Source organism: Diadema setosum, chromosome 3, assembly GCF_964275005.1.
Source record: "Diadema setosum chromosome 3, eeDiaSeto1, whole genome shotgun sequence".
Taxonomy (NCBI): Eukaryota; Metazoa; Echinodermata; class Echinoidea; order Diadematoida; family Diadematidae; genus Diadema; species Diadema setosum.
The window spans coordinates 9,391,739-9,405,693 of record NC_092687.1 but is presented as its reverse complement, the minus strand read 5'-3'; the positions used below and the strand labels follow the sequence as shown (position 1 = coordinate 9,405,693).

Sequence of the window (13,955 nt, the reverse complement as noted above, 5' to 3'; positions counted from 1 at the left end):
TGTATTTGAATATGAGTTAATAAAATAAAGAAAAAATAAATATCCATTTCTGTGCAATTTTAAAGGGACTGTACAGTACTGGTTGAGGTGAAGATTCAGGTTTATAACATTCCTAAGTGAGATAATGAGAAACCTCTTATGAAATATGAAAGAGCTTGTAATTCTAAAAAGGATTAAACATCTTTCTTTTTGTGATGAAAATGGCTGAGACATCAACAAAAGTGGAAATAATAAAATGCGTCAGGCCATGCCTTTTATTAGGATCTTCTTGGTTGACCTTGTTTTTTTTTTTGTTTTTTTTTTGTTATCTCAGCAATTTGAAAACCGATTTTCATCAAATACAATTTTGACTCCCCTTAGAATTACATGCTCTCTGACATTTCATAGAATGGTTTCTGAATATCTCGGACAACGTTAAATGCTAAATCCTCACCTCAACCAGAACTGTACAGTCTCTTTAAAGGAAATCAAAACCCGAAGAGAAATGTGGATTGAGTGAAAGCAGCAACAATAGTAGAAGGCATCGGTGAAAGCTTGAGAAAACTTGGATCATCGATGCAAAAGTTATGATTTTTTTTTAAGTTTTTGTGTTAGAACCGGTGGATGAGATGAGTATATATATACCGGAGTTCATGACGTCGTGTGTGGACAGCAATATAAAGGAAACATTAAAATAATTCAACAAAACTTCATATTTCATGAAAATTACACATTCTATCAACTTGATACTGTGCTAAGGGTAGTAATTTATCCCCTGGTTCCTTCAAGTGGCTAGTAAAGTGCTCTTATATTATGCTAGAAAAAATGAAAGCATGTTGAATTCTCCCTATGTTCTTCCCTAACTTCTTACAGGAGTAAACCTATTGCTCGTTCACTCGTTCAAGTACATTGTGAATTTGCGTGTTGTCTGCGTGGCTGTTAGTAGCAGTGTATGATATGTCAATAACGGGAACTCCTTGTTAACAAGTTGATAGAAACTGCTACTGTTGAGAGGCTTGTTTGCACGATGTCAAACGTTCATGGTGAAGCTGTTATGTGTGTGTATGAGTGTGTGCATGTGTGTCGTTGTGTATGTATGTTTGTGTGATCGACTTGAAACCCCTCCCCTTTTCCCTTTCCTTTATTATAACATATTGTTTTTCGCACAATATAAGGTATACAATATAGATAATTATTTATATGATATATCTTCCCATTAGTACGTGCGATTGTTTACTTGAAATATATAAGTAACACAAAAATGATGCACCAAAATATTTTTTTTTTCTTTATCCTCCTTCGAGGGACTTTATTTCATTTCAAATATCTAAAAAGGTTCACAGAAGACATACAGAGAACAAGATATACGAACATAGAACAATAAATTGTCAAAATCATAATCATCACATGAATTTCGATTCCTCTGGAAATTACATACTTCAAATATATCCAAAATACTACATAAGTGTGACATTACCTCAACATATCAATTTCCGCATCCACAGTTAATCAAATATCATTTATGTGATTCAACGTCTGTTCTAATTCATGAAGTTGCCTTTTCGTGAAATTAAGTAAGTTTTTTTTTACTAAAAATTTTAAATTCATATTGAGCTCTGTTCTAAAGTTAATCAATAATGCGTATACATTCGTTGCTTTTGCGGTATAATTGTTAAGTATATACAAACGAAAGATCGTGTATTGGGCCAAAACTAATATCAAATTTAACAACATCAAAGATTTATCTCTTACATCTATTCCTGTTAATATCATTCGTTCATTTACAGTGATATCAATATGAAAATAAGCGCATATAAAATTTGATATTTTTTCCCAATATAACTTCGTATCTGGGCAATGTAACAAGACATGCCAGATCGATTCAACTTCGTTGCATTTCTTACAAATCATATCAGACATAATTCTCCATTTCACTAAATTTTCTTTAAATGGCAAAATTCTATGTAATAACTTAAAACTATATTGCTTTATTTTATTATTAAATAATTTTCCAAACTTGAAATCAAATAACACCTTCCAATCAAAATCTGGAGGTATATATAATGTCTTTGTCCAAAAGTATATTACACTTAGGTCGGATTTCTTTTCATCCAGCAGTAACGAATAAAACTGTTTTGTCTTAAAACTATCAACTCAATCATATCTCCAGTATTTATTTGAAACAATTCTTTATTAAACAAAACATCTCTGGTACATTGCCTTTTACACAAATAATCAAACCACACCTGTGGCAGTGCCTTTTTAATTCTTTCATATTGAAACAATATTAATAAAGAAGTCAAGTTCATTGTCTCATATATTCGTTCATGATTTTTCCATGATTCATTTTCTATCAATTGTTTAACATGAATGATACCTTTTTCAATCCAGTATCTGTTAAATAAAACTTCATTCATATACTTGATGTTTGTATTATTCCAAATGATTTCATTTGATATATCAGTCACCTGCAATATATTTGTATAATGTGTTTTTGCCCATGTAGAAAGAAGATCCGAATAAAATACCGGTAATTTATATCTTTTACACAATAAAATCATATCTGTTGCTGAACAATTATAATGTAAACATAGATAAACCCCTCCGATTCTATTTAACCAAAATTTACATATATATTTCCAGGATTTATCACTAGTATCTAATAATTTCGGCAACCAAGAAAGCCTAAGTGAATTCATTTTTGCATCTAAATCAATCATTCCTAACCCACCTTGCAAAACACCATTCATTACAACCGCTCTTTTAACTTTATCTCTTTTAGAATTCCACAGAAATGAAAATAATATCTTATTCAACTGTTTTACATATTTCTGAGGAATTCTATAACAAGTTGAAAGATAAATCAACTGAGATACAAGTAAAGATTTAATAATAACTACTTTCCCATAATACGTTAAATTTCTCATTCTCCACATTGTTATTATTCGCTGAATTTTTTCAATTTTTACTAACCAATTCAAACAATTAAATTCATTTTCTGTCTGACACAAGACAACACCAAGATATGTAACCGGCTCTTCTGTCCATTCTAAATTTTCTAAACAATTTACTTCATTAATATCAATATTCAATGGTAATATTTTTGTTTTTTGAAAATTTAACTTTAACCCCGCATATTCACCAAAAACTAATACCTCTTTCATTGCAATATTGCCCGACTCTACCGAGTCAACAATTAATGTAGCATCATCAGCTAACTGTGAAATACGTATATCAAAAACATCATAAGACGGATCCTCATAAACTGGTATACTAATACCGTGTATATTCATATTAGAACGTATACGTGTTGCCATTACCTCAACTACTAAAACAAATAATAACGCTGATAGGGGACAACCCTGTCTTATACCCCTTTTGATTTTGAATACATTTGTAACCCATCCATTATTAGTAACCTTTGCCATTACATCCGTATATAAAACCTCTATCCATTTAATAAATGATTCCTTAAAGTTAAACCTTCTTAAAACTTGCAAAAGAAACTTATGACTCACACAATCAAACGCTTTTTGAAAATCCAAAAAAATAAGTATACCTTCCTTTTTAAATGCATGACAATAATCAATAATATCTTGAATCAATCTCAAATTGTCTACAGCTGAACGCCCTTTTATATAACCAGTCTGATCACATGAAACTATTCTATGAATAACTCTTTGCAATCGCTGAGACATAACTCGAGCAATTATCTTATAATCTGTATTTAATAATGATATCGGTCTCCAATTATCTAAAATTCGTTTATCTCCTTTTTTGTATATAAGTGTGAGGACTCCTTGTTTTTGACTTTCAGATAACTCCCCTTTAACATATGCTTCATTTAAACTCTCAACCAATAAATCTTTTATATCCATCCAGAAACATTTATAGAATTCAATACCTAACCCATCACACCCAGGTGCCTTGTTATTTGACATAGACATAACGGCTTGATAACATTCCTTTTCTGTAATCATTCCTTCACAACTATTTGCATCCAATTCATCTAACTCACTTAACCTTGTTCCTTTCAAATAAATATCTAATTCATTATCATCAACAATATTTGTATCAGAATATAATTTTTCATAATACTTCACCATACTTTTCAAAATTTCACTTTGACAAAATATTTTTTTTACCATCTTCAATAACACAATCAATTTCTTTTTTAACTCCATTCATTTTTTCTCGCTTTAAAAAATATTTGGTTGACTTCTCGCCAAACTCCATCCACTTTTCTCTTGATCTTACATATGCACCTCTACATTTGTGCGTATATATCTCATCTAATTCTTTCTGAACATTTTTCATTTCTTGAATATCTTCACTTTTTCCATTGTTATCTACCATTTCACTTAAATCTGAAAATTTCTGTTGCAACTGTTTGATTCTCTCATTCAACAAATTTTGTTTACATTTTGAATATTTAATTGTCAATTCTCTAACTTTATGCACCAAAATATGAATAAAAACGATCCCCATCTATTCTTGTTGCTAGAGGGGATCGGTTAAAAATAATTTTCAAACATATACTTGCCAGATTGTCACAACTGAAAGGGAATTGTTAATCGAAAGAAATAAAACAAAATCATATGTCTTGCAGCTCAAGAATATGAACGTTTTCCGGCATAGTTGTCCAAACATGGATAAGCTTCCCCTCCTATAATTTTATCAAAGTCTTTTGCACATAGTGATATGCATTGATGTGTGATGCGAAATGTTCTGGTGTGAATTTACCAAAGCAAGGCTTATAAATTCTATACGGCAGCACTAGTTCACATCAAAAGTCTAAGAGCTGAAAAGGTTCTACATGTATTTCGTCTTCTCTATTTCCACTGACATGAGATATCACCCTGCCTAGTGGGTCAATGTGTAATATTTACGAGGCGGAGGCAGTTTACATTTAAGATTGACTACTTATGAGACTTGGTGATCAGCGCCATTTTCCGTCGAAGCATAGATTGCAAGTCCATTGCAATTCGGATGGTGATACGTAAAAAGTATCCCCTCAGTTCACTGAAAGACAGAATATCAAAATCATGTACGAACGGCTCAATGTGCAAGTTGAACGTTCATGATTTCGCTGTGATTTCAATTAGGCATATACACACTAGAGTGTTTGACATGTGCATGGGGAAAACCAGTTTCTATAAATATAATGGGTGAGAGCAAAGGTCACGAAGAATACAAACATCCCTCTGAAAACTGCTCGGCCATTTTGTGAGCGCTGTGTAATCCCTCCCTCTGTCGAAAATAACAAACTCTTCATGAGTTTATTTCATATGGGTCTAAAAGTAAGACCACATTCAATTTCATATGTGAGAGGATCTTTCAACAGGCTGATTAGACATTAGATGGTAAGCTCGGAGGCAGACCTAAATTAGCAGTATTGAACCCGGAAGTGCGGCGTGTTTGGTAAGCATACAATCCATACTCGTATATCTACCTAAAGATTGTGCCTCACACGTACAGTGTTACAGATAATGTATGATAACTGGATAATTCAGTCTTTTTTGTTTGTCTGGTACTGGTAGATATTCTTTTTTCTGTTATGATTTCGCTGATTTGAGGTAAACATGATTAGTCAAACAAAATATACTGTATCCTTATTTGTAATAGAGTTGACACTATGCAAAACAGAAAAAACCGACAGATCAATAAGAATGTAACAAATATGCTGCATGACAATAAAACTAAATGTGACCCTGCACCTCAAAACAAACAAAAAGTCGCCAGACATGAATTTTTAGTTAAGACCAGGTTCTGAAAGAGCAGACTTTAAGCTTTAAAATGATGTATAACTCAAATCAAATGGACTCTCCTAACCTGTCTAAATATTGGAAAGAAAGCACAAACTCAGGAAAAGTGTGAACTGAGAAAAGAGGCTCTGAAGTACAGTGTTTATTCAAGCGCTAAATCTTTACTAAACCGTGCTGGCTGTGCCATGAATGGGACAAAAAACAGGAAGTAAACCACCAGAGTAACAACAATGAAGGGATTATCAGATTAAGCTGAAATTTGATATGCCTCATTAACACATTCTGTCCATAATTAATACCATAATTAATGCCAACTTTCAAAGCAGTAGCACTATCCTTTCAAAAGTTATTAGAGTTGAAAGTGAAGAGTGTGGACAAGGTTTTTCAGAAATGAAAAAGGGATTCTAAAGACACACCTAATCACACTATTCTACCAAAATTGTTCGACATAAACTGCTAAAGAAAACACACTTTCCTGCCCGTTTTATAATACCAAATTTTAGCATAATGTAAAAGAAGACCCACTCTTTCAGAAAATATGAAAAAGTCAAGTTCGGCTAGGTTGAGCCATTTCACTTATTTTCAGTCCTCACGCAAAATCAGTGTGTGCGACTTTATGTTTGTTTTGAGGTGCACGGTCACATCGTTGTCTCCACTTCAAATAAATCAATGTCCAACTATTTGTGCAAAGAGATGGTAAGTTAGGGCATTTCATGGCATGCGTATATAACTTTGTAAACCAATTACGAAAGTGGAAATAAATGAAATGAAATGAAATGAAACTTGAAATAATAATGTCTGACCTCTTAAGGACTGTGCTTTGTAATGATTTAACAATGCCCTGCTTAATCAATTTCTTTTTATATCTTTAGCAACCGAAATGAAAGAGAGGGGTGGCTATTCATATTTTTATGATATTCGAAACTCGATCAGGGTGTCGAGAGATGACGGACAAGATTATTCATTCTACATCACCTGTATGTCATCGTAGAACGGGACCACTCATTACCCACGCCGATGAAAATCGGCAGAGGGTTATGTAAAGGGTTCCGTATGTTTGTTTGTTTGTTTGTTACCCACGCCGATGAAAATCGGCAGGGGGTTATGTAAAGGGTTCCGTATGTTTGTTTGTTTGTTTGTTTGTTTGTTTGTTTGTGTACAAGATAACAAGAGAACGGGTAAACGGATTTGCACGAAATGTTCAGGGGATGTTTGGATAATGACAGGAAAGAATCGATTAGATTTTGGTGACAATCGGTTGACCCTTGCAAATTCTGTGTGACCTTGAAGTTTTGACCCTATGGTATAGTGACCACTCCGAAAATTTCCCGTTTCTCACTTTGCGATTTTCCGCTACCATACGAAAACATAAATTCCCAAACGATCCGACTTCGCTGCTCAAATGTTCGTAAGAATTCCGAAATTTACGTTTAGGCCTGTTTGAGGGACTATGTCCTTCTAGATTTATGAAAGTTCGTTCTCCGTCGTGACAAACTGGCCCGTATTTTGATGATTTTTCAAATTAACATTGATTATTTTTTTCGTTGGAGGAGCATTTTGCTCGGTCGCAGTCACACTGCACGATATGCGCGCTCAATGTCAATGCGTGTGCAAGGCCGCTGAAAATGCATCGCGCTCTACACTGTTGGTGCAAAATTGCATCGGGGACGTTGCGGCGCTCGTTGGTGACCTTGTACTGGTGCAGTAGACATTTGCATTCAACCCATGCATTGAATAATTCCCGTAGACACTAATCATAGGGGTAATTGCCTAGGGGGTACGTAAATTTTGTTTTTCTTTTGCGCTTTTGTGGATACCATCAAAGATCGTACACTCATACGACCTTTGATATCATCACACTCTCGGCTTGCTATAATCAAAATATCAGAAAACGGCGTATTTCTCGATTTTTACCGTTTTTCGGCGACCCGTCGCGTAGACAATACTCTTAAAACTGGACTTAATTCGCGCGCGCTTTAAAAGTTCAGATTCTGCACTTGACGGTGGAATTTGGGATTTTCGATGGATTTTGGGAGGAGACTAAAGGACTTTTCTGTTGTGAATGAGTGTTACCGTATGTGAAATTATGTGATTTGCGTGTGATGTGACTGTAGAACCAAAGATCGTACACTGAAGTGTACGATCTTTGGTACAACTCACTGGCTGGTGATAAAGCACACTGGCAATTAAGTGACCGAATTCTGGTAGATGACCGAATGCACATTATGTTTACCCCGACTTTGTACTTAAGGCGTGGGTCTGCCGCCTTTGACGGCCCCTCTCTAGTTTGTTTGTTTGTTTGTTTGTTTGTGTACAAGATAACAAGAGAACGGGTAAACGGATTTGCACGAAATGTTCAGGGGATGTTTGGATAATGGCAGGAAAGAATCGATTAGATTTTGGTGACAATCGGTTGACCCTTGCAAATTCTGTGTGACCTTGAAGTTTTGACCCTATGGTATAGTGACCACTCCGAAAATTTCCCATTTCTCACTTTGCGATTTTCCGCTACCATACGAAAACCTAAACTCCCAAACGATCCGACTTCGCTGCTCAAATGTTCGTAAGAATTCCGAAATTTACGTTTAGGCCTGTTTGAGGGACTATGTCCTTCTAGATTTATGAAAGTTCATTCTCCGTCGTCACAAACTGGCCCGTATTTTGATGATTTTTCAAATTAACATTGATTATTTTTTTCGTTGGAGGAGCATTTGCTCGGTCGCAGTCACACTGCACGATATGCGCGTTCAATGTCAATGCGTGTGCAAGGCCGCTGAAAATGCATCGCGCTCTACACTGTTGGTACAAAATTGCATCGGGGACGTTGCGGCGCTCGTTGGTGACCTTGTACTGGTGCAGTAGACATTTGCATTCAACCCATGCATTGAATAATTCCCGTAGACACTAATCATAGGGGTAATTGCCTAGGGGGTACGTAAATTTTGTTTTTCTTTTGCGCTTTTGTGGATACCATCAAAGATCGTACACTCATACGACCTTTGATATCATCACACTCTCGGCTTGCTATAATCAAAATATCAGAAAACGGCGTATTTCTCGATTTTTACCGTTTTTCGGCGACCCGTCGCGTAGACAATACTCTTAAAACTGGACTTAATTCGCGCGCGCTTGAAAAGTTCAGATTCTGCACTTGACGGTGGAATTTGGGATTTTCGATGGATTTTGGGAGGAGACTAAAGGACTTTTCTGTTGTGAATGAGTGTTACCGTATGTGAAATTATGTGATTTGCGTGTGATGTGACTGTAGAACCAAAGATCGTACACTGAAGTGTACGATCTTTGGTACAACTCACTGGCTGGTGATAAAGCACACTGGCAATTAAGTGACCGAATTCTGGTAGATGACCGAATGCACATTATGTTTACCCCGACTTTGTACTTAAGGCGTGGGTCTGCCGCCTTTGACGGCCCCTCTCTAGTTACGTTAATGTGACCTTCTCCACTCAAATGAACCATCCTAAATAATGAAGTTTCTTTGAACCCGAAAAAAAAGCATCCTCGTCAAAAATAATAATAAAAAAACGTAACATTCATACTGGTCTGTTAGATCGTGCTTCATTATTTCGTTCGGTTTTAAGAATGCGTACATTCTAACAACATGTTTCGCACGAACTTTCGCCTCTTCTATCTGGTAAACGCTAAACTCATTTTTTATGGTACTTATCGATGTTTTTACCACTTTGTGTTTCTTTTGCTATTGACAAATAGACACCATGGCAACGTTTCATCAGATCATCAGCCAGAATCTGGAGTGTCCTATCTGTCTGACTCTTTACAAACAACCCAAATCACTGACATGCTCTCACACGTTCTGCAAAGACTGTCTTCAACGAATATCTCAAACTCAATCCGACAAGAAAACTATAGCATGCCCTATATGCAGGAAAGAAACGCCCCTGCCCAGTGGAGATGTGGATAAGTTGCAAACCAACATACCGCTGAGTTCTCTCGTGGAAGAAGTGAAAATCACGTGTCCAACATGCACACTTTGTGAGATGGACGACAAGTCGCCAGCTGTATGCTACTGTCCAGACTGTGGGAAATATATGTGTAAATCGTGTGAGAAAGGCCACTCTCTCTGGAAACCGGTCTCAAACCACAAGGTGGTGCCCATTAGCGAGGTGCTCTCGGGAAAAGTTCCGCTTAAGAGGCGAAGGAAATGTAAGAAACATCCTTATGATGATGAGGAGTGTTTCTGCACTGGATGTCGCGAGTACGTATGCTGTAAGTGTGGGATGTTGAGACACTCAAAAGCAGAACATGATATCGAAGAGGCAGCTATCCATGAGGAAAAGGTAATCCAACATATTAAGCAGTTGAATAAAAAAACACAATCAAAGAAAACAACTATTCAAAATCATATCAAGTTCACAGACACACAACGCAATAGAATAACAATCATGTTGAGAAAGCTCAATGAAGATATCGACAAGACGTACGAGGAATACATGCAGCTATTGTCAGACAGAAGAGAAGCCCTAAAAAGTCAAGTGAAACATTGGTCTGAAAAATTCGGGAAGGAATTACAAGTCATGGATGAAGAGAGTCGGCGAACAATCAATCACATGAACGTTATGGAAGAGCTGGTATCTAACGGTATGAAGGTACCGCTGGAAAAAGACGCCTTGTTAGCACACGACACGCTTTGCGAAAATTTGAAGAGCTTTCTGGGACGAGATGATCCTGACGACCGATTACCGAGAGGTGTGATGGAACGAGCTCAGATTTCATTCCGCAGACACGAGACGTTTAATGAACTTTGTCTTGGACAGTTGAAAGGTTACACATGGGGAGTCAAAGCAGATGCAGAGCTCCCTAGCAAATGTCGCATGGAATGTATCGCTCGTGCACCAGGCGGAAAGATGGCGGTTGGATCGTATAATGGCGGAATCCATCTCTACTCCCCTGATGGCAAGTTAGAGCAGACCGTGCTGAAGGATGTCAAAGTCATAAGAATTGGATTCCTGTCTGATGGCCGAAGTGTAGTACGCAAAATGAATGGCAAGGTGTCACTCTACACTCCACAGTGGGAGAGGCTTGACGTCACGTTCGAGACGATGAGTAGCCTTGTAGGAGGGTCTGGTGGTCTCACTGTTGATAAAGATGGTGATATCTACGTGGGTTATAGGGAACTCAAGAAGATCCAGGTATTTACGCCACAGGGTGGTAAGGCTGTAAGAAGTATGATGTGTTATGGATACACACCCCTGCAATTATTCTCCTTTCACAACACAGGGAAACTGATACTGACACATGGATTAGCTGTCGCCAGCCTTGATGGTAAGGGGGAGAAGCAGAATGTCTTGATGGAGAAGGATATTTATGCCTACCCAGCTGTTTGTCGAGATGATTCGGTCATTGTAGCCTGGGTGAAACACGAGGAGGGTCTTGTCAGTATCGATCGATACACGAGAAATTTGGAGCACGTGCACAGCCTCAGTGATTTCCAAATAAAAACATCAGGAAGATTTTGGTACAACCTACAAGAGTTTGAGAGTGGTGAGATAGCTCTCTGTACTCCACAAAGACTTTATATATTCATTTAAAGTTAGCTGTCATAGACCACATTTGCTCGGCAGTAGCATGTCAGAAAAAAGACGGGATATTCAGTGCAATATGCTAAGTGAATACCATACGCTTTGACTGAAGTTAACTCGTAGAAATGGGCTGAACATGTGCCACGCTTACTCATGTGAATGTTCTTACTCTTTAAAAAGACCTTAATAATCATGTCGTAAAGTTAAGGTTTCCTGTGGAGGATTGACCACTCCAAAAATAAAACGGCCAGTCACACGACGGTTTGTTTGTTTTTTGGTTTTTGTTTTTGTTTTTGTTTTTTTTGTTTTTTGGGTCTTCTTTTAGTTGTGATATTAGTGCTGTAAATGACACAACACTAAGCTTTGGGGGAATAAACACTTTAATTACCAACAAGAGACCTGGGGGTCTAGCGCTCATAGGCGCCGGAAGTGGGGGGGCAGGGGGGGCGGCCGCCCCCCCCAATCCAAAAAGTGGGGGGGCAAAACGCATTTTTGCCCCCCCAAAAAGCCCCCCCCCCCCAAAAAAAAAAAGAAAAGAAAATAATAATAATAATAAAAAAATGAATAAACAAAGAAAATAAAATAAATATGTATATAAAAATATGAGTAAAAGGGAAAAAATATGGCTACAAACGGCAGCTTTTGGACTGTAAAATGTCAAAATTTTCAAGCTCGCTCGCTTCGCTCGCTTGCATCCAGCAGTTGAGCCCGGTGCGCCTCCCCCTTAATTTCTAAAGCGAAAAACATAGCTACGACGGCAGTTGTTGGACTCTAGAATGTCAAAATTTTCAAGCTCGCTCGCTTCGCTCGCTCGCATTGAATCGTTATGCCACTCTCCTAACGTTGCTGCCAGTAATTGCCAGCAGTTGTGCCCGATGCCCCCCCTTAATTTCCAAAGCGAAAGATATAGCTACTAAACGGGAGTTTTTGGACTGCAACATGTCAAAATTTTCAAGCTCGCTCGCTTCGCTCGCTCGCATTGAATCGTTATGCCACTCTCCTATAACGTTGCTGCCAGTAATTGCCAGAAGTTGCGCCCGATGCCCCCCTTAATTTCCAAAGCGAAAGATATAACTACAAACGGGAGTTTTTGAATTGTAAAATGTCAAAATTCTCAAGCTCGTTCGCTTTGCTCGCTCGCATTGAATCGTTATGCCATTCTCCTAATGTTGCTGCCAATAATTGCCAGCAGTTGCGCCCGATGCGCCCCCATTTATTTCCAAAGCGAAATTAGCTACAATTAAAACTTCAGTTTTGGAACTGTAGAATATCAAAATTTTCAAGCTCGCTCGCTTCGCTCGCTCGCATTTTATTGTTATGCCATTCACCTTATGTTGCTGACAGTATATAATTTGTCGATCGTTTCACACCGTCATTTCATAATCCATGTAAGGAAAACTTACAATGTTCCTCAATGACTGAGTTGTTGAATGTATCACATTCCGTAATGTATTGTAGTCCCATTATTGCTCACGCACACACGCACTTGTAAGCATACAGACCGTCTAAAATTACTTTATGGTTCCCCCATGTTTCGACCCACCGTACGCCACTTTACATATATATATATAATATCTATCTATCTATCTATCTATATATATATATATATATATATATATATATATATATACATATATATATATATATATATATGTATACATATATATGTATATATATACACACACACACATATATATATATATATATATATATATATATATATATATATATATTTATATATATATAATAGATGTGTGTGCGTGTGTGTGTGTGTGTGTGTGTGTATGTGTATATTGTGTAACATATGTATGGTCTAATCTTGAGCCCCCTCCAATGTTTGCCCCCCCAATCCAAAACTGCTTCCGGCGCGCCTGCTAGCGCTAGTCTGAGTATTGAAAGTTCACCTTCCAGACATTCTTGCAGAATATTTCCAAAGAACATAATTATGGAAACTTGGGGGGGGGGCAGCTTTGAGGGCTCCAGGGGGTTACACGGTAGAGTGTGCATTTGTATAGTCATTCATATTTTCTTTACAAAATAGAATGACCGTGCATTTTCAATACAGACTCAATTACTCAAAACACTAGCCACAAATGTGTTCTCTGACCCGTTGCCCCCCCCCCGAATCCACTAAAACCTAGTATAAAGTGCAGTCACTAATGTATTATTCACAGCATCTCTGATTTTAAGGAAGACTTTTTTTTTTTATTTTTAGATTCTGTCATTTGGGGTACTGGGGTCCCCTAGAAGTCCCCATTGGGGTAAGAGCATGGTGCTCATCATTCTATTTTGTACAAATGCATCTTCTGTAACCCAATCAAATAAGTGATAATGCCTGTAAAGTTTGTTGACAAAGTTGACATGTGTATCCAAGGAGAAGATGAAAATGAAATAAAAGCCTAAGGAAGAATTTATCCACCCCCCCCCCCTCCATCCCTCTGCTATGAACTAGCTTTAAACTGCAGTCACCAACCTACTTATTCATAGTACTAACTCAGCTTATAACTTCTGGTTCTAGAGAAAAGTAATTGTAAACATTCTCCAATTTTTGGAGCTTCCTCTTCCCATCCCCCCACTACCCCCACTCCCTGGACATTGTGCCCCTCTCTGCCCCCAAGTGCACGTGGAATGATGACCTTTTGCCTGAATATTA

The 13,955-nt window shown here is 37.4% G+C and overlaps 1 protein-coding gene across 1 annotated transcript; it reads left to right on the top strand.

Moving 5' to 3' along the window:
• Positions 1 to 9,399: 9,399 nt before the first annotated feature.
• Positions 9,400 to 11,311, top strand: LOC140246527 (uncharacterized). Its single transcript, XM_072325872.1, has one exon. The coding sequence runs from the start codon at positions 9,479 to 9,481 to the stop codon at positions 11,309 to 11,311; it is 1,833 nt and encodes a 610-aa protein (XP_072181973.1). The 5' UTR covers positions 9,400 to 9,478.
• The last annotated feature ends 2,644 nt before the right edge of the window (positions 11,312 to 13,955 follow it).

Excerpts from the sequence above, each read along its gene's own strand:
- LOC140246527 (XM_072325872.1), top strand. The coding sequence starts at position 9,479 with ATGGCAACGTTTCATCAGATCATCAGCCAGAATCTGGAGTGTCCTATC.